Below are 22860 nucleotides of genomic sequence, written 5' to 3'. Positions count from 1 at the left end.
GTACATAGCGCCACCTCCATCCCCCGTATAGTGCAGCCCCCATTTCTGGATTCACCTGGCCTGACAGGCCCCAAACCAGGCCACATCTTTGTGTAATGTAGGAAATGAAGTAATTCTTCCCTGGGGTAAAGCTGTGAATTCTGCTTCCCACCAGTACCGAAGGAGTGCGGCTGATCGGGCTCTGCTTCAATACCTCCGGTGAGGCCCAGGTGGAGGGCAGACTGCGAAGTGATGGGGGCTGGGAGGATCATGGCTGGGCAGTATGCCAAGGAGCCCCTGGAGTTGGGAGAGCGCACAGCAGGAAGTACCGCTCCTCTCACTAGGTGGCCTTCCTGGGGCAGTTTCAGGTCCTAGCCCATCCAGACAGCTGTGCCTTTTAAACCTCATCCACGCATGACCAGGTCTTAAAAGCTGCTAACGATGGAGTGTTTATTTTTTTGGGGGCATATGTATATGTATATGTATATGTATAGGGATAGGGATAGGGATAGGGATAGGGATAGGGATAGGGATAGGGATAGAAGACATTTTATTTACAATATAGGAGTATTTATTTCATAATTCATGTTTGCCATTGGGAGCTGGTTTTCTCTTTCTACCTTTATGCTGTTCCAGAGAACAAACTGAGCAGCCAGGCTCGCTCAGCAAGGGCTTTAGCCACCAGCCCAGCTCACTGGCCCTTATTTATGTTTGGAACATCTTACAGATAACATATGCTTATTTTATCTATTTTGTTCCCTGTTTCCAGAGGGTAGTGACATCTCTAAATCATATTATCAATTATTATGTCATTTGTATCAGTTTTTCCTTTACAGAAAGTTCAGAAATTTAATCTTAATATTTAAAAGCAAAGCAGGTATCATGGTAATCAAAATGTAGAGTCTATACAATTTTAGTTTGGTAATCTGATTGAAATTTAAAATGTATCCTTTAACAAATTTATCTTTTTTTTAAAGTGGGTTTATTTTTATATACTTATTTTAATTATGTGTATGTGTGTGTTGGGAGGGTGGGGGACGCCCATGCGTACAGCTCTCTGGAAGACCTGAAGTGGGCGTTGGATCCCCTGGAGCTGGAGTGATAGGCTACTGTGAGCTGTCTGACATGGATTCTGGGACCTGAACTCGGGTTCTCTGCAAGAATAGCACATACTTGTAACCGATGAGCCATCTCTCCTGCCCCTGATATGAGTTTTAATCTTCATTGGTTTAGTAGTAAAATAAATATAAATAACTAAGGTTTTAGTGTACATACATATTTGTATTTTGTGTACGTACGTATTGATGAAATTGCTTGTTGTTTTTTGAGACAGGTCTCTCACTGGCCTGGAGCTCTTCACCAAGTAGGCTAATCTGGCTGTCCAGTCAGCCCCATGGACTTAGGTGTCCCTGCCTCCACAGCACTGGGATTACAAGATTACATCCAGCTTTTTTAAAATGTGGGTTCTGGGTTCAAACTCAGGTCCTCATGCTTGTGTGGCAAGCACTTTATTGACTGAGCCATCTTCCCAACCCCATGGTTACATTTTCCAATGGTGGAATGATTCACTCTTTATAGTTTTAACTTCACCACAGCAAGTTTACTATTTTCCATATGGGACAGTTCCCATAGCCACAGGGCAGGTGCAGGACTGCAGCCATGAAAGACTGTGTATGTGCAACTCTGCATGGCCTTGCCGCCCTCCCCCATCCACACGCAATCACACAAAGGACCCTGACAAATGCTACAGATCTGTGGTGATTTTGTGCTTTATGAGAGTAATGATGCACCTTCAATCCAACTAATCACCTGCCAGACAGTGACTGGGAAGGGCAGGATGGCTTCTGGCAGTTGGGAAGAATGGTCACCCGCAGCTCTATGCCAAGGCCAGGCAAGGTCAACTGGGCTTACAGTAGGTGGATGACCTTCCTAGACCAGAGACAAGGCTATTTAAAGAAGCGCAGTGCTGTGCCAAATATCAGGGACCACAGGGCCAGCTTCCCCAGTGAGGCCCAGATCCTCCTTCCCTGGGACTGTTCCTTCTGGCAAAGCAGACCTTGCAGCTGCTTCCGGTTAGCATGAATTAACATCAGTATTAACAGCACTGTACCTACCCCAGACCTGTACTTTCCAGACTATTATCTACTACAATAATTATAATATTAATAGTACAAATTATCACTGTATATTATGTATATCTAAGACACTTATATTTGATATAATTGTATTATCCATAGAGCATATATTTAATTTAGGCATATAATATGCCAATATGCATTAATAAATACTATAGTAACGCAACCGCAACATATAGTAGATATATTCTCAATTCTGCTTGGCAGTAACTCGGGCTCAGACACCATCCCACCCTGCCAGTTCCCACTTCACTGTATCAGAGCCCAGGCTGGCACTGTATCTACAACCGTTGAGTTCCTCCAGAGGGAAGCCTGTAAGTAGTCAACAGTGGCATATCAACTTACCTCCACAGCAAATTATAGCAGCCACAAAAAGGGAAATGTCACTGTCATCCAGTTCGAGGGCATTGAACTTCATGGCAAAATCAAACTTGGGCTCCATGATGTCACAGAATGGTTTCCTCAAGTTCTTCAGGAACTCCCGCGTGATGAAGCCGTTGCCATACGCTATCAGCATCCCGTCTTTGTTCATTAAGGAGGACAGCATTGTGAATATGGCTTCATACACACCGTACTTTAACAAGGTTACTTGGTCATTCAGGTCCAAGTTTGCAAAGCCTGGGATGGCCTTGGCGAATTCTGTGAGCTCGGTGACGGTCTCCACGGACATACATTGGCAGCAGTGGAAGATACGAACTTCTGCCTCCTTATTTTGGATGCCATTGGCCACCATCTTGGCCACAAGCGTCTTCTCAGCCATACACAAGGTCTCCATGTCATGTATGACGAAAGGCTACAAAGGAAGGTGCTAACGTCAATCAAGTGGCTACCCTATGACAAACTATGCAGTCCCCTTAAACAGCAATGAACTAATTGGAAGCTACTGTGTCTAAATCTCCAAGCTTGGTGCTGGGCTGATTCAAAATACATGTGTAGTGCAGACCTGTAATTAGGCTTTCAAAATCAGACAAAGATTCTGTAGAAAACTAACAAATAAGTCAGTAAGATAACAGTTGTCGGGGCCGGAGAGATAACTCAGCAGTCATTGCAGAGGACGTTGGTTTGATTTCCAGGAAGGAGGGGAGCAGACATAAATACGGGCATGTAAAAATATGCGGGTCACCATGGCACACACACCTGCAGGTCACCATGGCACACACACCTGCGGGTCACCATGGCACACACACCTGAGGGTCACCATGGTACACACGCCTGTGGGTCACCATGGTACACACACCTGCAGATCCACCATGGCATCCACACCTGCAGATCCACCATGGCATCCACACCTGCAGGTTCACCATTACCATCCACACCTGCAGATCCACCATGGCATCCACACCTGCAGGTTCACCATTACCATCCACACCTGCAGGTCACCATGGCATCCACACCTGCAGGTCCTGCCTCTTTATAAAGTCTAGTGAACCGTCCAGCTTTGTCACTGCTATGTAAGCATGTGACAGTTACTCTGGATCATCAGACTGGTGGTGAGACAAACCGTAAGGACATTTATATCCAGAGGTTTAACTGAGGCGGAAGAGCCTCCCTGAATGTGGGCGACACCATTCCCTAGGCTGGAGAGTAAGCACCGATCATCCCTGATCCTGGCTGTGGCCACGATGTGCCCAGATGCCTCATGCTCCATCACGCCTTCCCTATCACAATGGACCGGAGCTATCATCAGCCCAACACTAACTCACGTTCGCTATGTATTCTGTCACAGTAACTGGGCAAGCAATAAATAAGGCAATCAAAGGAAACTGGCTATGAGATGCCGGATCTTTACGGCTACTGCCACACCATTCCCCAGAGACAAATGTGGAAGCAACAAGGATGGCCATTGGCAGATGAATGACTATGCCAATAGAATATTATTTGGTCATAAAAAGACATCCTGGTATTTGTACCAAATGGAGGAAACCAAAGGACACAAATACCATGTATTGTCGCTCATGTGTGTGCTAAAAACACTGGCCTCACAGGAACAGAGAGTAGGGAAGAGACTCTGGAGAGAAGGGAGACGGGAGAGAGAGGGGTCTGGTAATGCCATCGACTCCAGGGATATTGCATTTTTCATAAGGAGTTTACAGGGACTTTGGACTTCTGGACATGATAACTATTTAAGGAGGTGGACACACTGCTCTGATTTTATCAGCACACATTTTGTATTTACATCTGATTTTCAAACTATATCCCATAAATGTGTGCAACTTAAAAATATAAACTGTTTAAAAAATCACTTGTCGCTGGGACAAACAGCTGTTTGCAGTCACTGTGCTCAGAGGGATTAAATGTCAGGGACACTGGGCAGAGCCTGAATTTACCTCACCACTGGCCAGAACTCATATTTGCCAAGCAGGAGTGACAGCATCAAGGGATCCGAATTTTGGGACCATCTATAACACACATGTGCGTGCATGCATGCACATACACACAATGTCTATACTGAGTGAGCACAGGTCACTCATGAGGTGGCCAGGATTGCTTCAATCCAGTGTATCTAACTGTAGAGCAGAAGCATTCCAGCTACCTAGGAAGAGCCTGGTCCTCTCCCCCTATGCTGGGCTGTTAAGAGCATCTTCAGGAACCACAGAATAGATGCATAGTCAAGGCACCTGGGATATGCCTGGTACAGAGTCAGGAGGATGTGTGGAAAAGAAGCAATTGTCTGTGAGGTGTTTAGGCAGAGCCTGAACTTGCAATATAGCATTGGACCAAAAAAAATGATTCTATATTAATGAAAGGAGATGCATTAAAAATGACTTACTGTTGGGGCTGGAGAGATGGCTCAGAGGTAAAGTGCATGGCCTGCCTTCCAGAGTATCTGGTACCACCAAGCACCCTTGTGGTGATGTATGACAATCTGTAACTCTAGTCCCAAGGGGGCTGGAACTTCCCTTCTCCCTCCAAGGCCATTGCACACGTGTGGTGCACGGATATATGTGCAGGCAAAAATACCCATACACACAAGATAATAAAAATTGACTCCCGGACATTCTATGGGCAAAACTCAGAGCCAAGCCACTGGATATCTCAAGTCAGATCTAGGTAGACAAAAAGAAAGTGTCTCGAAGGGTCCTAACAACAGGTCTGATAACCACCTTCTTGTGGTTAATTTGGATACAGTTATGCTTCCGAAAAGACAAGCAGTGAAAGTCTGGTTTAAGGGACTACAGAAATACAGTAGGTCCACGTTTTTAGGGCAGGTGAGATAGCGTGGTGGGTGGAAGTGTGTGTTTCCAAACCTGAAGACCTGAGTTTGATCCCCAGGACCCACACAATAGACAAAGACTGACTCTCTGGGCTGTCCTCTGACCTCCACACACATGCCTCCACATACACATACTAAATTTAATATAACTCTTAATAATTAAAATTTAGTGTCCATACTGAATGAGTACCGATTTTAGAGTATTTGTAATTATGGAGATTGTTTATGCTGGGAAGGCCTCTCTACCACAGAGAGAACTCTCGGCCCTGAGACTTTTTTTCTCTTGTCTTGCCCAAACACTCCAGCGTAATGATCATTTCCATAGGGCTCACACTCCGTCAGGAGTTACAAGGCACCGGAGTGAGTTGAGAGTTTAGAGAGGATGTATGTGTGATTCTCTGTGACTGCTGTGGTAGCTTAAAAATAGGGGCGAGGGCTGAAGAGATGGCTCAGTGGTTAAGAGCACTGGCTGGTCTTACAGAGGTCCTAAGTTCAATTTCCAGCGACTGCATGTAACTCACAACCATCTGAAGTGAGATCTGATGCCCTCTTCTGGGATAAAGGAGAACATGCAGATGGCACACTCAGATAAAATAAATAAATAAATAAAACTTTTTTTTTTTTTAAAGGGTCTCGAGCATGAATCTGTAAGTATGATACCTGGCAGCTTGGCTCTTTTAGCCTATAGAATGTCTGAGTCATTTTTTGAAATTATTTTATGTGTATGGGTATTGCTACCCGTATGTCCATCGTTTCACCACGTGTGTGCAGTGCCCTTGGAGGAAGAAGCAGCTCAGGTCCCCTGGGGATAGAGTTAAATGTTTTCCTTTATAAGAGCTGCCATGGTCATGGAGTTTCTTCCCAGCAAGAGAACACTGAACGGAACAGCAGCGTCGCCTTCATTCTGAACACTGTCTTTTCCTAACATGCACTCAGCAGAAAGAAAAGTGGGAAGCAAGCAAACACATAGTCAAGATTTAGAAAAACACAGTGAGTAGGGCTGGGACCTCCCGGAGACTCTGACATGGCAAATGTTGGGCTCTTCCAGAAGGGGGCTGTGGCGAGTTGTGCCTTCCAGGGGGCTTGGTGATTACTGAAGGGCATCTCCAAGGACTAGGGCAGCCTCAGCTCACACATAGCTCACGGGGTGCGGCAAAATAAACAGGTGGCCCCTTGCTAAAAGACAATTAAGAATTCTCAGCAGTTAAGAAGTAAGCTCTGTTCTTGCAGAGAACCTGCATTCAGTTCCCAGAACCACATTGGGAAGCTGACAATGTCTGAAACTCCAGCTCCAGTGCCCTCTTCTGGCCTCTGTGGGCACCTCCATTCATGTGAATGTGAGCACTCCTCAGTCTTTCCCTCGGGTAAGCTCACCTTTCCCCACAGCTGCCTTCTGACCTTAGTGGAATCCAGCCTCCAGGTCCCCATGTCCCGACCAACTCCAGATGGGTCTTTTACAAAGTGGGGCTTGACCTCAACTTTCAGCAAACCAGAGGCTGCTAGGCTATACCATCGAACAAGCATTCCTGTCTCCCAGTACAGTGTGTGGAGTCTATGATTGCGCCTGCCCTAGTTGGCCTGCAGGACAGCAAGACGGCGCTGCATTGTTGGTGTGAATGCCCATCCCCCCACCTCACAAGTTCATGTGCATCACATCCATGTGCTTTAAACTGCTTACCAGCTGAAACTACTACCAGCAGTAGTTTTTGGGCCTCACTGATGTTCTGCTGGGTTCTTGCTGGGGCCTCATCCCAGCCTAGAACGTGATGGTCACTGAGCATTGTGCCATTGGACACAGGTCAAACTGAGTACACCAAGGCTACAGCCTAATCTCCCTAAAGGAACTCCCAGCTTCAAATGTCATAAAACGTGGGGTTCAAGAGACGGCTCAGAGGTGAAGAGTGCTTGTTGCTATTGAAGACTGGGATTCAGTTCGCAGCACCCACACAGTGGTTCACAACCACCTGTAACTCCAGTTCCAGGAAATCCAATGGCTCCCACAGGCTTCTGCAGACATGTGGTACACAGACACATACTCAGGCACATTCAGGCACACTCATACACATACACACACAAATGTCCACACATACATGCTTGCACATACGTGCACATGCATGCAAAATAATTTTTAAAATCTTGTAAAATATACAGCCTACAGTCTCTCAATACAACTGCAGTAACAAAACCAGAGCTCTGCAGAGGTGCTAGGGTAGCGAAGCTGGTGGCAGGCTCTCTGCCACCTGGAAATGTCCCAGATTGGGCATAGATGGAAGAGGAAAGATGGGGTCTCACACTGGACCAGCAAGTTCTGGGAAGCTGGCCAGCAGGCTGGGCAGGAAGAGAAGGCCCAGCCTCTAAAATGATGTGAGACCTGGGGGTAGGAGGTACCTCTGGCCAACAGAGGGGTCAAAAGCAGTTGGATATTGCTTCTAAAGCTGGTCCCTGCATAGAGATTTGTGGCTGAAGCAGGCAGTTAGCTGCCATAAGTTGTTAATTTGGTGCTGTATGTGATATGTGATGTGTGTGTGTGTGTGTGTGTGTGTGTGTGTGTGTGTGTGTGTGTGCGCGCGCACACATGTTTGTTCGGTGCACTGGTGCATTGAAGGTGTAGGTGGTGGCCAGAGGTGGGCATTGGTGGTCTTCCTCAGCCAGTCTCTAATTTTTTGAGACAAGGTCACTCACTGAACCTGGAGCTCACTGATGTAGCTAAGCCCACTGTCCAGAAAGCTCCAGCATCCTCTTGTCTCTGCCTCCACGGTGCTGGGATTACAGAAATGCATGACCACATCTGGCTTATTATGTATGAGCTGGGGATCCAAAATCAGGTCCTTAGACATTGAGCTGTCTGAACCAGCTCCCAAACCCCTTCCCCATTCTGTCTTTGTAATGTAGCAGCCCCCAGCCCTGGATCATTACTCTATCATTCATTTCCACATGAGTCTTGATTTCTTCAAGACGGAGGACAGTGGGACCCTCCCTCCTAAGAACCTTGTGGAATCTGGTTAAAAAAAAGCAGAGGCACCTCAGTAAGGATTAAATCAATATTCCAGCAGAGTGTTTAGGTATGAATAAAGCCAACTCTTGCTATAAATCTCGAGTTTGAGGGAGAAATAGAAGGTCTCCAATGAAAATTCTAATTTCCCTTGTTTGGGGTCATCATGATAGAAATGCAAACTTTACCCTGTGAGCCAGAAAAGGTTCTAATTCAATGGTTCTCAACTGTGGGTCAGGACCCCCTTCAGGGTCACATATCAGATATCCTGCATATCAGATATTTACATTATGATTCATTACAGCAGCAAAATTACAGTTATGAAGTAGCAGCAAAATAATTTTATGGTTGGGGGTCACCACAACATGAGGAACTGTATTAAGGAGTCACCGCATTAGGAAGGTTGAGAACCACTGTTCTAATTGGAAAGGGCCTCTTGGGTCACTTGGTGTGGAGTTTGCTGGAACCTTCTAAGATGTCTCAGCACACCTTACTGGAGAATTCACCAAAGAATTAGAAGACCCAGTAAAAGAGAGGTGGGGTTTGTTGATTAAAGTATGTAGCTTGTGAAATCCTCCATTTTCCTGTGACTAAAAATTCTTGCTTGTAATTCCCAGTGAGGAAGGCTCCAAGCTATTCATTAGCATAAATTAAACCTGTCGTCCAGGCAAGAGTCCTTCTGTGCCAAGTGAGGGCTGGTCCCTCTGTGGAAATGGCTCTTGATACCCTTCTGCAGTGTACACAGGCTTATCCACCTGTGGGAACAGTGGGTCATGAGCCAGGCAAGTGTTATAGGAGCTGCAGATGCAGGGACAAGCTGACATATAGGAGGTGCATCCGGTCAACAAAGGCCCCTCCCTGAGACCTGAGCCATTAGAGAGAAGAAGAAGCAAAAGGTGACAAGGGAGGTAGGCTTAGCTTAGCAAAAGAATAAGTGATTCGAGTAGGGAGGGAATAGGTTTCATTTCTGGCCTTAAAATAGGGATTAAAGCACACTTAAGAAACACCCCGATACTGGGTAAGGAATTAACTATATTATTTTTGGCGTATCAATTACATAGCCTTTATAATGTCTCGGTTGCTAGGAGCTGAGGCGAGCCCAGGTAGGAAGGCAGCTGTTGGTGTCAAGCTACATCTTAGAGCCTCAGAATGAGCCGTGTATTTCCATGGCCTTCCTTGGACTTTGGGATAAATTCTATTTTCCAACATTGGACAATGCTCTCAGTCAGTCCCTGTGACCCCAGCTGACATCACCAAGGGATACACCAAGGTTCTGAGGGCAGCAGGAACACCTACTGGGTTATTGCTGGTCTTTCCTGCGAGGATGACCCGGGCCTTGACCTTGTTCATGTTGAAGTTCTTCAGGTAGGCCTCGTGGATTCTCTTGGCCAGAGATTTGAGGTCTGCAGTCTCCGAATCGTCCAGATCATGTTCACATGTAAGAATTTCTGCTTTCAGTTTTGCTTTCTCTGATCTTGGCATCCGCCCAAAACGAATTGCTGGAGTTGGGGTGGGATGGGACAAGGGGAGATGCAAGAAATGACCAAGGCATGTGATGACCAAGGCAGAGGTCACACCAGGAAGGATGAGCTAAACCTATTCCTTATTATGACCGAACTTTCCACTTTTAGGCAGGCTAAAGGTCAACCACAGAGCTTATCAGTGGGGTAGTTTACTGTCCTCAGGTAGGCCATCAGCCAAAGTGAAGGGGACAGAAAGCAAACTATCATCTATATACTGTCTATCATCTGACTGTCTATCAATCATCTGTCTGCCTATCATCTGCCTATTGATCATCTATCTATATAGCTATCTATGTACTTATAATCATCTGCCTATCTCTCTTTTTCCCTTCCTCCCTCCCTCCCAGCTCTCATATAGTGCCTCATCCTGGCTTCCAACTAACTATATAATGGAGGATGACCTTGAACTCCTGAGATTCTTGCCTCTATCCCTTGAGTACTCAAATTACAGGCCAGGTCTACATGGTGCTCATGCCTGCCAAAGCACTCTACCAGTTGAGATATATCTCCAGCTCTATTTTGTATTTTTTGAGACAGGGTCTTTCTATGTAGCCCATGCTGGCCATGAAGTTACCAAACTCTTCTTTACTCAGCCTTCTGAGTGCTGGGATTATAGGCATGTACTACTATGTCTGTGTTCCTAGTACTTCTTGGATATAGATGCAGATACATCTCTGTGAGTTCAAGGCCAGCCTGGTTTATAAAGCGATTTCCATACCAGCCAGGGATGGGTAGTAAAGCACCTAACCTAAAAACTAATCAATCCAATCAATCAATTGTTTACATTCACTGGGTACCATGTTCTAAATTAGATTATGGCTGAGAAAACAAAACTCACAGTATGGTATAATGTTTGAATAAACCCACATTTAACAGAAGAGATGAGACATCTTGCCACTCGTGATCCCCACCCCACCCCCCCAAGTTGACAGCAAAGTCTTACCACAATATTTTCAAGTGCTCTGCAAAATACGAGCTGCTGGAGATACTTATATGTTTACAGCACAACCACATAAAATATAGGAGAATAAACTGAGTCATGGGCTGACATGGTGTGCCCAGCAGCCTTACCTACCATTGTGTGACATTCCAACAGACAGGCACTTGTGGAAGCGGCAGTACTGGCATTTGTTCCTGTTCTTTTTCTGAATCTTGCAGCTTCGGTCACATTTGTCATACACCAGCTTTAGTCGAATAGTTCGCCGAAAGAAGCCCTGTGATATCGCCACAAAACTGACTTAAAGAACATAGGCTCTGGGTAAGTCACCAGACTGGTGTCACTCGGCTTTCTTGTGCATTTGATTGCCTGGTTTGTTTTGAGACAGGATCTCACATAGCCCAGCCTGGCTAAGAGCTTGCTCTGTGGCCAAGGATGACCTTGAACTCTTGGTCTTCCTGCTTCCACGCTTCCACCTCCCAAGTGCTGAGACCACTTGGCTGAGCACCACCATGCCTGGCTTTGTGGAGTGCTGGGGCTCCAACCCAGGGCTCCGTGAATGCGAGGAAATTACTCTACCGGCTGAACTACACCCCAGCCTCGCTGTCTTTTTCCAAAGAAACTACATGTTGAAGTTCTAGCCATGTAACTGGGGAAAACAGAAAATGTGCACCTCAGTGCATTGAAGATGGAAAATAATGCTCTAAGGCAGAATTCAAAGCATCTTAGAAAGACCCTACCTGACTGGGGAAGAGGGAATGGTAGTTTCTTGGGCCACAATACCAAATCCCGAAGAGCAGACACTATAGCAAGAGGAAACCAGTTATTTGAAAAACAACCCTCTTGCAGCATTGAGGCTTCACCATGAAGAAAGCAGTGTGAACCCATAAAAGCCAAAACTAAGCAAAAGCGATTGGACACGACCTCGACAGAAAGCCCTGTCACAAGTCATGCTTTTAAAGGGACGCAGAAAGAAAACTCAGAAAGGAATTTATCTTAGCTTTTGATTCTTTGCTTTTGTGTGCCCCCTCCACTTGCCTGACATGGTGGACTCTTAGGCCCACACAGAAGGGATCAGGCCTTTATTGGGATGGGGGGATTGGAAGGAGTAGCTTCTTCATCTAGGTGTGTGAGGCAGAATGGAAGAAAGATGTGTGGGATGGCGAGGAAGGGTGAGAAGCAAGGACTGTTAATGCCAGGGGCCACCAGGCCCTGGATCTGGGCTGACTGTCCCCATGCACCAGGACCACCTGAAGACAAATGGCAGGGCTTCACGAATGACGTATAGGAAGGTCTGTGATATTCCCTCAGAGCCTGGATACTTCTGGAAGGTCCTAGGAAGGGAGCCTGTGACTTTTAAGCAAACGTGCATCTCTCAATTTTCCATATATGGCGTTCATGAAGTGACAAACTTGAGAATGTATATGCAGCAGAAGGCGACTCACTTCATGTATGTGGGGCCTGGGTCATGACTGTCTGGAGGTTAAGTTGACTCATGAGAGGATAGAGATACTCAGGAGGGTGCAGGTGGCTGGAAGGGCTAGAAGGATGGGAGTATGTGCCAGAAGCGACCAGTGGGGGTCAGTTTCAATAGCTAGAGACTGTGGACTCTGAGCAAGGGGCAGGACACGTCTGATGGCCAGCCCCTTGCTCAATGCATGGTAACCTCTGCCCTAGCTGGCCCCTGGAGAGGTCATGAGGCTGTAGGTAAACACACCCCACTGCATAGTCACCTCTGCTCTAACTGGCTTCTGAGGTGGTCCCGAGATAAAGTACGGAACGTACACTTTGTGTCGTGGGAGGAGACATTTTTAAAACAACCGTGTTTGGTTTCCCTGTTTTTGTTTTTGTTTTTTTTTGTTGTTGTTGTTGTTTTGTTTTGAAGGATGCATCTCTCTAGAGTATTTACAGAGTACAGCAAAGCAACCTGCCCTAGATTCTCCAAAGAGTAGCCAGCCTGCCAATGAGGCCAATTCTCTGCCCTTTCTGTAGGTTTCAGAGTGGTGGGCATCTTGCAGAGGAGCAAAGTCATGGACTCATGTGGCTAACACACCCTCCACCCGGGGCCTCTGTACCTTGCAGCCTTCACACGCATGGACTCCGTAGTGGTAGCCTGAGGCCTTGTCCCCACATATCCGACACTCAATGTTCAGTGCACTGCCTGGGGATTCATCCGTGTTGGTGGGGATCACAGGGCAACTGACTGAGGAGGGGCTGGAAGCTGGAGAGAGTGTGTCTGCAAAGAAGAGGAAAGTGTGTGAGACTTGAGGTGCTACCACCTGTGTTAGAACCGGATCCCTAGGAAGATGATTTGGAAGTAGTCGGGGGACCAAGGATGGGGGCAGGTGCCCATCTTGAATCAGCCCTGCCTCTGGCCACACACTGCCCGTAGCTACTATGGTGTCACCATTCCCAAAGCTCATGTACACTAGCCGGCTTCCTCATACCCTATCTCCAGTTCTTCAGAGGCCATATTATGAGAGAGACCTCCACGTGGGCCCTAGCCTCCCATGCCACATGACCAACACAGAGCTGGCTGCTTTCCGGTCTTGTTGTCCCTGTTACTCAGTGGCACCAGAATATGGCCTGATGATTCATGCGGGTCAGGTGCAATGATACATGTTTCTAACCCTAAAATTCAGAAGTGGAGGCAAGAGGATTGTCAGGCCAAGACCAGCTTGGGCTACACAGTGAAGAAGAGACAGAAGAAAATGGAGAGGCAGACAAGGGGGAAATGGAAGAGCGAGAGTTGAGAGAGGAGAGGAGAGTGTGCTGAGAATAAGGCAGGAAAAGAGATTGAGCGAGAAGAGAGGAGAGACGGCAGAGAAAGGAGAGAGAAATGGAAAGATACGTCAGAGCTGGGGAGAAAATGCTTCTAAAAACCCACTCGCTGAAAGTCTTGGATCTAAAAGACACAAAGAAATCCTAAAACCAGACAACAGAAAACAACACATATAAAAAACAGCAATAAACCAAAAGAATCAAAAGCCTATCAATAGAATAATACATACTTCACCCAAGAAGACAGACAGATGAGGAGTGTGTCACTGTGAGTTAAATCCACAAGGACCACCACTGAACACCCATTCAATGAAACGTTTTTGAAACTGACAACAGAAGCACCGGCAGGGTTGTGGAGTGGCTGCTGTCACTCATGGCCAGTGCACACGTAGAACGAAAGGGACAGCCACTTTTAAATCTAAACAGTCGTAGGTGACAACAATTGCATCTCTGCTTACTTACTCACCTAACTTGGGTCCACACAAAAATCAAAGATAGAGGCTTTAAAAAAAACAAAAAACGTGTATGTAGGATATGTAAGATGTGTATGCCATGGCATGCTATGGCATGTATATGGAGGTCAGGGGACAACTTGGTGTCAGGTATCACCTTCCACTTTGTTTGAGGCAGGGCTTCTCTCCTATTGTTTACCTCTTTGTACACCAGGTAGCTGGTTTAGCTTGTGGGCTTCTGGGGAGGCTCTTGTATCTGCCCACCTTTTTCTCCATGCAGTATGGGGATTGTGGACCCAGTTTACTATATTGTCTTCTTTTATTTTTGTCAAACATACGTTTTTAGGTTTTGAAGTCAGGTCCTCATGCTTACATGGCAAACACTTTTACGTATGGAACCATTTCCCCAGTTCCAGTAGTTTCATACTTAATTGCTAAGAACTGGAAGTAGCCAAGATTAATTAAGCCTGACATCCTGCATTCCATCCCAGGAGATCACAGTGGAAAGAAGAGAATTAACACATGGAGGTTGTCCTCTGTCTTTCACAGACACACCATACATGTACACATATGCTCCTACACACAGAGAAAGGAAGGAAGGAAGGAAGGAAGGAAGGAAGGAAGGAAGGAAGGAAGGAAGGACCTCATCTATGAAATCAACCAAGCATTCAAGGAAATCCAAGTATCAATTCTGTAGACAGAGACTGCTTGTTCATTTCCTGGCTGTCCTGACCCAAATAATCACACAGAAACTATATTAACTAAATTGTTTGGAAGGAAGGAAGGAAGGAAGGAAGGAAGGAAGGAAGGAAGGAAGGAAGAAAGGAAAGCAAACCATAAAAAACCAACTCTAAAAAGACACCCTAGCAGTTGATCCCAGGGAACTGCCTTGGCAGGGCCAGGAACATTCATTCCTGTTCTTGCCCTGCACAGTGGATGCTCCCGACTGTGTGGGACATCAGGACTAGCACTTGGAATGCACTTACTGCTTTGGCAGTGAGGAAGTCACCTCTAGAGTAGAAGCTATATGGTTCCATCTAACAAAACTAGAAGCAAGACCCGAAAGGATCAAACACTTCACAGTCACTTACTGCATCTCTGAACAAAGCCTGGGCATGCTTAATGGAATGCAAACTCCACCACACAACAGAGCTCGCAGTGTGCGCCACTCAATTAAAAAATTACAAGGCAAACAAGCAGAAATCTTGGCTCGCGATGAGAAGAGAAATGAATGAAAGAGACCCAGAAGTGACACAGATGATAGAATTTGCCGCCAAGACATTAAAAAGTTATTCTGACCATACCCTAAAAAGCAAGATAGATGACTGTGTGTGTTGGATAAAAATGAAGGTTCAAAGAATGGATCCTGGTGCTGGTTATGAAAACTATAATATCTGCCATGGACAAAAGGGAGATTAGACACTGCAAAAGAAAAGATTGACAAAGTGGAAAACACAACAATAGAAACTATCCATAGTGAAACACGTACACACAAACACACACACACAAGAGAGAGAGGGGGAGAGAGAAAGGGAGAGGGAGGGAGAGAAAGAGAGAGAGAGAGAGAGAGAGAGAGAGAGAGAGAGAGAGAGAGAATGTACACATTAGCTATAGGAAGGAAGAGCGAAGCTGTTAAGAAAACTTCAGTCCCAGATGACCCAGATTTCATCTATGAAATCAACCAAGCATTCAAGGAAATCCAAGTATCAATTCTGTAGACAGAGACTGCTCTTTCATTTCCTGGCTGCCCTGACCCAAATAATCACACAGAAACTACATTAACTACAAGATTGTTTGGCCTATTAGCTTAGGCTTCTTATTAACTAACTCTTACATCTTAAATTAACCCATTTCTATTCATCTGTGTATTGCCACGAGGCTGTGGCTTACCGGAAAGGTTCCAGAAGAGACATCTTTCTCCTCTGGCAGCCACATGGCATCTTCCTGATGCCTACTCTCTGTCTATATCTCTTCCAGTCTGACTATCTGCCCTGCTATAGATCAAAGAAGCTTTTTTATTAACCAATGGTGATAAACCATATTCATAGAATACAGAGGGGAATCCCACATCATCTCCCCTTTTCTGTCTAAATAAAAAGGAAGGTTTTAACTTTCACATAGTAAAATTACATATAACAAAATAGGTATCAAGCAAGAATTACAGTTGCTTTATGAGTCTAAAGTTTCATATCTAATTTATCTTTTATCACAACTAAGGAAAGCTATAACTATCTGTCTTTAACTCCACCAAAGACCCCAGAAGGATATAATATTACATAGGTAAACAGGAAGTGCATTGTAGGCAACTTCCAAAGTTCTAGAATTGGCAGAAACATCTCGCTACCTGGACAATCACCCAAAGTTATTCTGTAACATTGGGGCATCCATCTTCAGTCTACATGCCCTAGTTTCTGGTAGACATTTTCATAAAGTAGGCAATTTGAAGATCTGTTTTGCCTATATTGGCAGTTTGTCAGTCAGTCACTTTCTTCTGTGTCCTGAAGAATGCCTGGCAGACTCATTCATGAAACAGGAACCCTGAAGGACTGTCTCACCTTCTGTAGGCAAGTTCAACAGTCATTTCTCTGTGGTCCTGCATGTCCACTTCATACAGCATACCATTAAGCAGTCCAAGCAAGAGCAGTTTCTTGCCCAGATGGCTAGCTAACTCCATAAGGAGTCTCTTCGATGCCTATCATCCTCTTGAAGTGATTGATGCTGCCAGAAGCAGATGTATCTCACTGTCATGAGAAGTCTAAGTTCTTAAAACATTTTAAATGCCATATTCTGTAGGTATTCGGAGTGTTGAAAATTATCTATCTAACTGAAATATATCTCTATATATCTAGAAAACCTAATTAACATGACTACAAGTTTGACTATTATAGATGACTATCTATTAATCTGTATTTTTAATTATACATTATATTTTTAAATGAGCTGCATAAACATAACACCTTAAAGAAGCGTAGAAATATATATGTATACATACAGAGTGTAACAAAATTGACCTTAAATTTGTATCAATAGACCAAGATCCATACCAATGCAAATTAGTCATCTCTATATCATATCCCCCTTTAAATGAAAACAAACATCTATAAACAATCATTTTGGGAATTTGGGTGTAGTTTTCTTCAAACTGATTCCTGCTGTTTGTTGGGCAAAGTATTTTTTGGGTTCAGGGAAACCTTTCGAGGGGACTTGTTCCATCAGACCACATTAGCCTGGAAGGAATCCACAGGTTCTCATCTTCTGTGGAAACAAAAGTAGAACCTCTTTCCCAAAGCAACATATTCTTAGACCCAATTTTTGAAATCAAGATACCTTCATGTTGATTTAACTTCGCAGCTCCCAGAATCAAATGTCTCTCTGCAGTCAAAAAATTTAAAGAAAACACAATAATATACATAATCCAGACTCTCTGTGTATTTTCCATCTTTATGTGGCTTATTTTTTATTCCTTTATGTTGCAAATAGGAGCAGCAGGCTGCGTCCCACCACCCCTGCCTGGATCCCAGCTTCCCGGCTAGTTTACACCCGAAATAATTACACGGAAACTGTATTCTTTTAAACACTGCCTGGCCCATTACCTTCAGCCTCTTATTGGCTAACTCTCACATCTTGATTAACCCATATCTAATAATCTGTATGCCACCATGAGATCGTGGCTTACCAGGAAAGATGCAGCATGTCTGAGCTGGCAGCTTCATGGTGGGCAGCTCTCTGACTCTGCTTTCTTCCTCCCAGAATTCAGTTCTGTCTTCCCCGCCTACCTATGTTCTGACCTATCGGGCCAGGCAGTTTTCTTTATTAATTAGCCAATGAAAGCAACAGATAGATAGAAGACCCTTCCACATCACCTTTAATTTATGATTGTCTGTACTCTTTTGTATTACTTTTCCTGTCTCTTTAAACACTTTACTTCTTTTTATAACTATCTATACTCTTTTTCCTCTCTCCCCCAAGCCTATGTACATTTTTAAACACACTGTGTCTCGTTTAGAGGTCTTTTATGTCTGAATCTGTCCAATTGTGTGTCTGACATCCTTTTCTGATAAGCAGTATTTTAGAATGGTAAGCAGTGTGGTTGCAGCAGCCCTAGATGCTGGCTCCACCTCTCTTGGCCTTTCAATATGGTGGAGGTACGTTTACTGCCAGCTCTAGGACTGCTGGGTGGGAACCCTGCTCACCACTTCAACTCAGGAAAACACTTTACAGCACATAAACCCTTTTTGTCTGAGTAAAAGCTAAATCTGCCATGCAGCGTGCTGCGTAGCCTAGAAATGTCTCCGTGTATGGCAGCAGGAATCCGCCATACTTTCCTCCTGTGCACACCTAGCAGACCAGATCCAGTTGCTTTCCCAGGTGGGAGTGGTGAGCAGTAGGCATGCTCTCAGCCACTTTCCTCTTAACCCCAAGTGGGCATACAAGCACCTGGATCCGAAGTATGTGGCTGGCCATGGGGGTTAGCCCCAAACATATGGGTGCCATTTTGTAGAAGGAGACTGCTCATTCTTTTCCTGGCTGCCCTGAACCAAATAATCACACAGAAGCTATATTAATTACAACACTGTTTGACCTGTTAGCTCAGGCTTCTTATTAACTAACTCCTACATCTTACATTAACCCATTTCTATTAATCTGCATATTGTCATGAGGTTGTGGCTTACAGGAAAGGTTTCAGCAGTGATTCTCCTTTGGCAGCTACGTGGCATCTCCCTGATTCCATCTTCTCTCTCTCTCTCTCTCTCTCTCTCTCTCTCTCTCTCTCTCTCTCTCTCTCTCTCTTCCAGCCTGGCTATATTCTTCCCTGATAGACGCTGAAGCAGATTCTTTATTAACCAATGGTAATAAAGTATATTCATAACATACAGAGGAGAGTTCCACATCACAATTCTCCAGGAAAACTTCCAGGAAACCAAAAAAAGAGAGAACATTTCCTCATTTCACAAGGCAAGAATCATTCTAAGATCAAAGTCAGACAAGGATATTTTAGATACAAAAACTAGCATCCTCTTAATAGAATTTTAGACAATTAAACTGTTTACCAAGAGTATGAGGCATTAGGACAAACTAATATTTTCCCACTGGAATGCAAGGTTAGTTTAACTGTCGACATATGCAATTCACTGTATAAATAAACTCAAAGGGCTAGGCAGTGGTGGCGCACACCTTTAGTCCCAGCACTCAGGAGGCAGAGGCAGGCAGATTGCTGTGAGTTTAGTGCCAGCTTGATCTACAGAATGAGCTTCAGTACATTCAGGGCTACACAGAGAAACCTTGTCTTGAAATATGTATACAAACTAACTAAAAGGAAGCTTTTTGATCATCATTCTAGCACATAAAAATAATTTCCCCAAACCTAACATCAATGCCTAATAAAAGTTCACAGCAAGCTGGGACAAGAAGGTAACTCCAACAGCTCAATAGGAATGCTGTTAGAGGCATCTAAGAGAAACTGTAGCCAGCACACTCTGTGGCAAAGACTAGGTGGTTTTCTCATGGACCAGTACTAAGAAGAGGCATCACCGTTCCCAGCTAACATCATGCTGGAAGTTCTAACCAGTGTAACAATATGGAAAAAGGAAATAAAGAGACCCATCTTGAAAAGGAGGAAGCAAAACTGTCTTTGTGGCAGATGTCATCATTATTTACAAGGATAACTTAAAGAATCTATATTTAAAAAGTCACTGGAACTAATTAGGTTTAAAAATTAATATTCAAAACTGATTATATGCCTATATATGTAGCACTGAATAACCAGAAATTTAAATACAAAATAATCAATACCACTCATTTATAATCAGGTTGAAAGTATTAAATGCTTGCATATAAATCTGACACAATAAGGGAAAAGCCAACACATGAGACAGAAGAACATATGTGCAAAGAACCTGAAGAGGACCCAGATATGAGAAACACGACTGTCAGAGATCAATAGGAAAACTCAGATCAGGAAGATGTCAATTCTCCCCAAACTGATTATATACATAACTCCAATGAAAAGACTTAGCTGCCTTTTTTTTTATTGACTGACTAGAGTAATTAGGGTTAGGGAAATAGCTCAGTGAGTAAGAACACTGTTCTTCCAGAGGACCTGAGTCTTGTTCCCAGTATATATTTCAGATTGCTTACATCTATCTCCAGTTCCAGCTCCAGGAGAATACAATGCCTCTGGCCACCACAAGTACCTGCACTCCCGTGTATATAATCTCTCTCTCTCTCTCTCTCTCTCTCTCTCTCTCTCTCTCTCTCTCCACCCCCCCCTCTCTCTCTCTCACACACACACCTGCCCCACTAGCTCAGCCCTTCCTATGTATTTGCCCAAGAGAAAAACACAGGTGTCTGGACAAAGCCTTGCCTGGATGTATCCATAGTAAATCTAAATGCGGTAGCTAGGAACTGTCCATAGCTCCAGTTCCTCCAAGTGTTCACAGGCAGACACTTGGTGACAGAAACAACGTCATGTGGGGCAGTGCACAGCACCGAGGGAAGTACAGGTACACAACCACCATGCAGAGGCGACATCAACAGATCTCAGAGAGTGTGGAAGGACGTCTAAGAAGAGTCATGTGTTTAGAGAAAGTTCCAGGAAACACACACTAGCCGGCACAACACACACACACAAAGCCTACAGTGCTAGAAAACACATCAGAAGTCATGTGGTAAAGAGGAAGGAGGGCATTGCAGGGGTGCACCAAGCTGACTTTGATGGGTGCCATCATTACTTTGATTGTAACGATGGTTTCAGAGAGACAGACAGACGGAGAGACAGAGATTCTTTTCAAAAGTCTTAAATACTCTGAGGAAAATACACATCCAGGAAGATCTTTCCAGAAAGCAGCACTTACCTGTGATGAGAGAGCTCTCAGAGCCCGGACAGCTTCCTAAATACTGGTAGTCCGTGAAACTAAAGCTTCCAGAACTCTCTTCCCCAAGGGACTGAGCAATCTCTTGGATGTTTCCCATTTCTTGTAAGAATTCTTCTGATAAGGGACTCTCCAGGTCATCCGTCTCGAGTGGAGAGAGGGGACAGATGGGGCTCTCTGTGTCCACCATGTCGACTGGAAGTGGCCAGGCAGGCCACGGAGCGCCGATCTGTGGGACAAAAATAATCAGAAGAGCGTTCCTTTTCTGTTCTGAAATGAACACCACTTATCCTTGAAGGGCTGTCTAAGTTCAAATCTCAGCAGTGACAGCATTGACTTTCCACCTTGACACTTGAAATCTCAGTGATGCATTCTCTGAATGGGGTCTGGAAAGACGGCTCAGCAATTGAGAGCACTTGTTGCTTTTGCAGAGGATCTGGGTTCGATTTCCAGCACCCACATGGCAGCTCACAATCATCTGTAACTGTGGTTCCAGGGAACTCTGAACTTTATGGGCAACAGGCAACATGTTTGGTGCACATGTATAGACCCAGTATTTTAAAATCTCCAAACAACAAATGTAGAAAGAGTGAAACTGTATGCAAAGGGCAACCCTTCATTGCTTACTGACTGTTCACTACACATGAGCTCGACTTTCCAGCCATGGACAAAAAGACAATTCCTGTCCCCTAAAACATGCCTTCCAATGGGGACACAGGTAGGGGCCAAATGAATGGGATGTTTGGTGGGGGTGAGAGACATGAGCAAGAACAGGTGAAGCACAGATGCCTCACACCCGGAAGCCCCAGAAGGATGGGCTGTTCTGGAGAAGAATGTTCCAGTACAAAGAACACCAAGTGCTGGCACATGCCAGCACATTCTAGGATCAGCAGGGAGGCCACTGGGCTTGGTTAAGGGGCACCAGGAGGGAAGGTTGGAGCAGCCAGCAAGAGTGTTGTGTGTTATTCACTCTTGGGTGTTCTGTACACGTGAAGGTCAGTCTATTGTAGATAGTATTAGAAAAATTATACAGTACCAAGGGCTTTGTGGAGTTTTAAAAATATCTAAAGTAGGTTAAGTCCCAGGCAACTCCAAACTCCACTTACCTGCAAGCAAAAAACAGTGCCCCCATGATAAGTACACTCTCCATAATCTTAAATGACTTCCTGTGATCTCCAGGTCAAGGTTCAATTCCTTAGTGCGTCAGTCCAGCCCATGGAAATATTGCACACTAGGCCTCTTTGCTTTGCTATTTCACCTCGGCAGCTTTGCTGGGACTGCCTACTGCTGCCTTCAGTAGGCCCGACTTCCAGCCCACCTAAGCCCGACAGGGTCACCAAGCACCCAGCCAGACTGACTAGACGACATTCAGCTTCCTGACCTGTTTTTCCATCTAGAAGTAGTCCCAGAGAAAGCCTCACAGAGAACACCACAGCTCACGTCGCAGAGAAGGCCAGAGTTGCTGCGGACTAGCAAGGCTGTGGGCTCCAAATGAAGCAGCTCCTGCCGTGCTGTGACCACAGAGGGCCCGTGTCTTCTGAAGAGCACTTCCAATTCCCAGCACTGAATGAACACACGTGCACTGGCAGCTCCACATTCTCCCACTTGCCAAATGTCAACAAACTTCTCAAGCGCAAAGAGAAAGGGGTGTTTGGGCTTCCTCAAGGAATGAAAAATGGGTACAATAATATATTTTTGTGAAAATTCACATCTCAGACTTAGAGCCCTGACAAGTTATCACAGGTAATCATTATAGACAGGGGGAAACAGTGAAGAATCATCATCAGGGGCTGGGGAGATGGCTCAGCTGGTAAAGTGTTTGCTGTCAGGGTTGAGGCTCTGGGTTCACTCCCCATCACTGACAGACAAAGCCAGGCATGGCAGTGTGCACCTACAGTCCCAGGACTGAATAGGCAGAAGCAGGAGGATTCCTGGGGCTCTCTGGCCCACTAATCAAAAAGCTGCATCCAAGTTC

At 45.0% G+C, this 22860-nt stretch overlaps 1 protein-coding gene across 6 annotated transcripts in view; it reads right to left on the bottom strand.

The window, feature by feature from the left end:
• The window catches only part of Ppara (peroxisome proliferator activated receptor alpha), a 70600-nt gene that overhangs the window by 6244 nt on the left and 41496 nt on the right, over positions 1–22860 (bottom strand). For 5 of the 6 annotated variants that reach the window (XM_085678554.2, XM_048444927.3, XM_085678553.2 and 2 more), the window contains 5 exons: positions 20868–21114; positions 12856–13016; positions 10919–11057; positions 9617–9819; positions 2460–2907 (listed from right to left, as the gene is read on the bottom strand). In XM_085678554.2, the coding sequence (XP_085534680.2) occupies positions 2460–2907; positions 9617–9819; positions 10919–11057; positions 12856–13016; positions 20868–21114 (1198 nt within the window). The remainder of the gene's footprint in view (positions 1–2459; positions 2908–9616; positions 9820–10918; positions 11058–12855; positions 13017–20867; positions 21115–22860) is intronic. The other variant, XM_087899148.1, reaches the window with a different exon arrangement.

This window comes from Myodes glareolus, chromosome 19, assembly GCF_982192425.1.
Source record: "Myodes glareolus chromosome 19, mMyoGla1.1, whole genome shotgun sequence".
Lineage (NCBI taxonomy): Eukaryota > Metazoa > Chordata > Mammalia > Rodentia > Cricetidae > Myodes > Myodes glareolus.
Note: the sequence above shows the minus strand (reverse complement) of the source record. Positions and strands in the feature narration are given on the sequence as shown.